This window comes from Chenopodium quinoa, unplaced genomic scaffold (assembly GCF_001683475.1).
Source record: "Chenopodium quinoa cultivar QQ74 unplaced genomic scaffold, ASM168347v1, whole genome shotgun sequence".
NCBI classification, from domain to species: Eukaryota; Viridiplantae; Streptophyta; class Magnoliopsida; order Caryophyllales; family Amaranthaceae; genus Chenopodium; species Chenopodium quinoa.
The window spans coordinates 8,355,027-8,357,571 of record NW_018742738.1 but is presented as its reverse complement, the minus strand read 5'-3'; the positions used below and the strand labels follow the sequence as shown (position 1 = coordinate 8,357,571).

The following is a 2,545-nucleotide window of genomic DNA, read 5'->3' as shown; positions in this document are numbered from 1 at the left end:
ATAACCTGATAAACAGGTTAAAAAAGTTTTTTTTTTTTAATTTTTTGCATTTTCCCTTTTCACTCCTATTCTTTCTCACTCCTCTCACCTCAACCACCAACCCCACCTCCGTCACCACCACTCAACACCGCAGAAATTGCCGATTTCTACCAACCCTCGACGACAACTAACGAAGACAGCGATGAACAGAGGATGGGGTGGACTTGGATAGTGCGATGAGGAGAGCAATTGAGGAAGATGAAAACCGCGAAATGCCCCGTTGTCGCGTCGGAGAATGCACTAAGAGTGATGGAAGGTGGTGGTTGTGCGTTTGGAGTTGCGGGGTTGTGCGTTTGGGGTTGTAGGGCTGGGCGTTTTGGAGTTGCGGGGTTTGGGTTTGGAGTGGCTGGGCGTTTTGGAGTTACGGGGTTTGGATTTGGAGTGGCTGGGTGTTTTGGAGTTGCGGGGTTTGGGTTTGGAGTGGCTGGGCGTTTTGGAGTTGCGAGGTTTGGATTTGGAGTGGCTGGGTGTTTTGGAGTTACGGGGTTTGGGTTTGGAGTGGCTGGGCGTTTTGGAGTTGCGGGGTTTGGATTTGGAGTGGTTGGGTGTTTTGGAGTTGCGGGGTTTGGGTTTGGAGTGGCTGGGCGTTTTGGAGTTGCGGGGTTTGGGTTTGGAGTGGCTGGGCGTGTGTGTTGGTGGCTGGGCGGTGGAGTTGGTGGTTGGTTGTGAGTGTTGGTGGATGTGCGTTGGGTTCCGGTGGCGGTGGGTTGGGGTGGTCAGGGAAGAGAGAGGGTGGGGCTGGTTTTCTGATTTTTTTTTCTTTTTCTTTTAATTATTTTTGTTTTTTAATAATTAAATAAAAAACAAAAATAATTAACCTATTAATAGCTGACACGTGGAATATGACTTACAAAAATGGGTCATCAACAGGTAATGGACCTGTTGAAGAAGGAGGGGTATAAAGGTTGGATTTTTGAGGAATAATCAAAAGGTTGGATTTGTGTAAAGAAAAAGTTAAAAGGTTGGATTTTTCTTTTCCATTTTTCCTTAATAAAATATTATTTTTCTTTAATTAAAATATCCGAAATATGTAAATAATTCGGTTTTTAAAATATGATAAATGGATAATATATCTTATAAAAAATGATTAATTTTCAAAATACTTTTGGCGCCAAAATTCAAATATTATTTTGTCTCCAAATAATAAATTTACTAAAATACCCTTTTTATAAAATAATTATTAATTAATTAATTAGAAAATACGTATGAAAATACGGGGTATTACACATTTACACTCTTTGCCAAGGCTTGTTAGCACTTTGCCCAAGGAGACGCTCTACATGTACTTAGTCGTCTCAGATCATGCCCTTAGTGCCATCCTCCTTGTTGAGAGAGACGACATCCAGCTCTCGGTCTATTTCATTAGCCATGTGGTCAGAATTGCTGAACTACGATGCCCCATGGTTGAAAATTTGGCCTCACCCTTTACATGGCTGTCAAGAAGTTCAAACCTTACTTCTTGGCACATCTAGTTGTGATCTACGCAGACCAACCTATCAAGAGGCCAATGACAATGTTGGAGTCCTCCGCTAGGATGCTCAAATAGGCTACTGAAATGTAAAGTCTTGAAATCACTTACGAACCAAGAAAGGTAGTGAAGGGTCAGGTGTTTGCCGACTTTATTGTTGAAATGACAAGGCCGGTTGCTCCGGGCAATCTTGATCAGGTTTGGAAAGTGTATGTAGACGGGAGCTCTACTATGAACGGCAGTGGTGCAGGTATAATTTGTCAATCTCCGGAAGGGGATAAATATGAATACACACTACGGTTCAAGTTCATGGCCTCAAACAACGAGGCAGAATATGAAGCCCTGCAAGCCGGCATCTGCATGTGCAAGGCGACAAGGGCAACAAAAACTAACGCCTACTCTGACTCTCAGTTGATCGTTATCCAATACCATGGTGAATATGAAGCCACCCATCTGGAAATGATCAAATACTTTTAGACGGTCAAAACTAAAGTTGGGACACTTGAATAATTCCATCTGAGTCAAGTGCCCCGATCAGAAAACAACCAGGCGGATGTAGTGTCAAAATTAGCATCCTCCGCCTCTTGTGATACGCCTCAGTCAGTCTTTTAGGAAGTTAAGGAAAAATGGAATATATCTGATGAAGAATTCATTAGAGTACTTGACTGAAGCTCTACATGGATGGATGGCATCTGGGCGTATTTGACAGACGGTATGCATCCTGATTCACCCTAGGCGGCAGTCGTATTAAAAAAACATGCTGCAAACTTCGAGATGAAAAACAGAGAGCTCTTCATGGCGGGTTTCCTAAAACCTCTGTTGAAGTGTGTTACCCCGAAAATGGGAAAAGAAGTTCTTGAAGAGTTACACGCATGATACTGCGCCTCTCACATAGGCAGCAGATCTCTCGCTTTAAAGAACAGACAGCAAGGTCACTTCTAGCCTACTCTTGAGTCAAACGCCATGGAGATGGTCAAAAAGTGTGACAAGTGCAAAAGATTTGGAAAGCTCATCCATCAGCCGTCAACTGACCTGAAA

At 43.0% G+C, this 2,545-nt stretch overlaps 1 protein-coding gene across 1 annotated transcript; it reads left to right on the top strand.

The window, feature by feature from the left end:
• Positions 1–237: 237 nt before the first annotated feature.
• LOC110724062 (ATP-dependent RNA helicase glh-2-like) lies at positions 238–708 on the top strand. Its single transcript, XM_021903460.1, has one exon. It carries the CDS (start codon positions 238–240, stop codon positions 706–708), a length of 471 nt encoding a protein of 156 aa, XP_021759152.1.
• Positions 709–2,545: the final 1,837 nt, after the last annotated feature.

Coding starts and splice junctions, on each gene's coding strand:
- LOC110724062 (XM_021903460.1), top strand. CDS start 238: ATGAAAACCGCGAAATGCCCCGTTGTCGCGTCGGAGAATGCACTAAGA.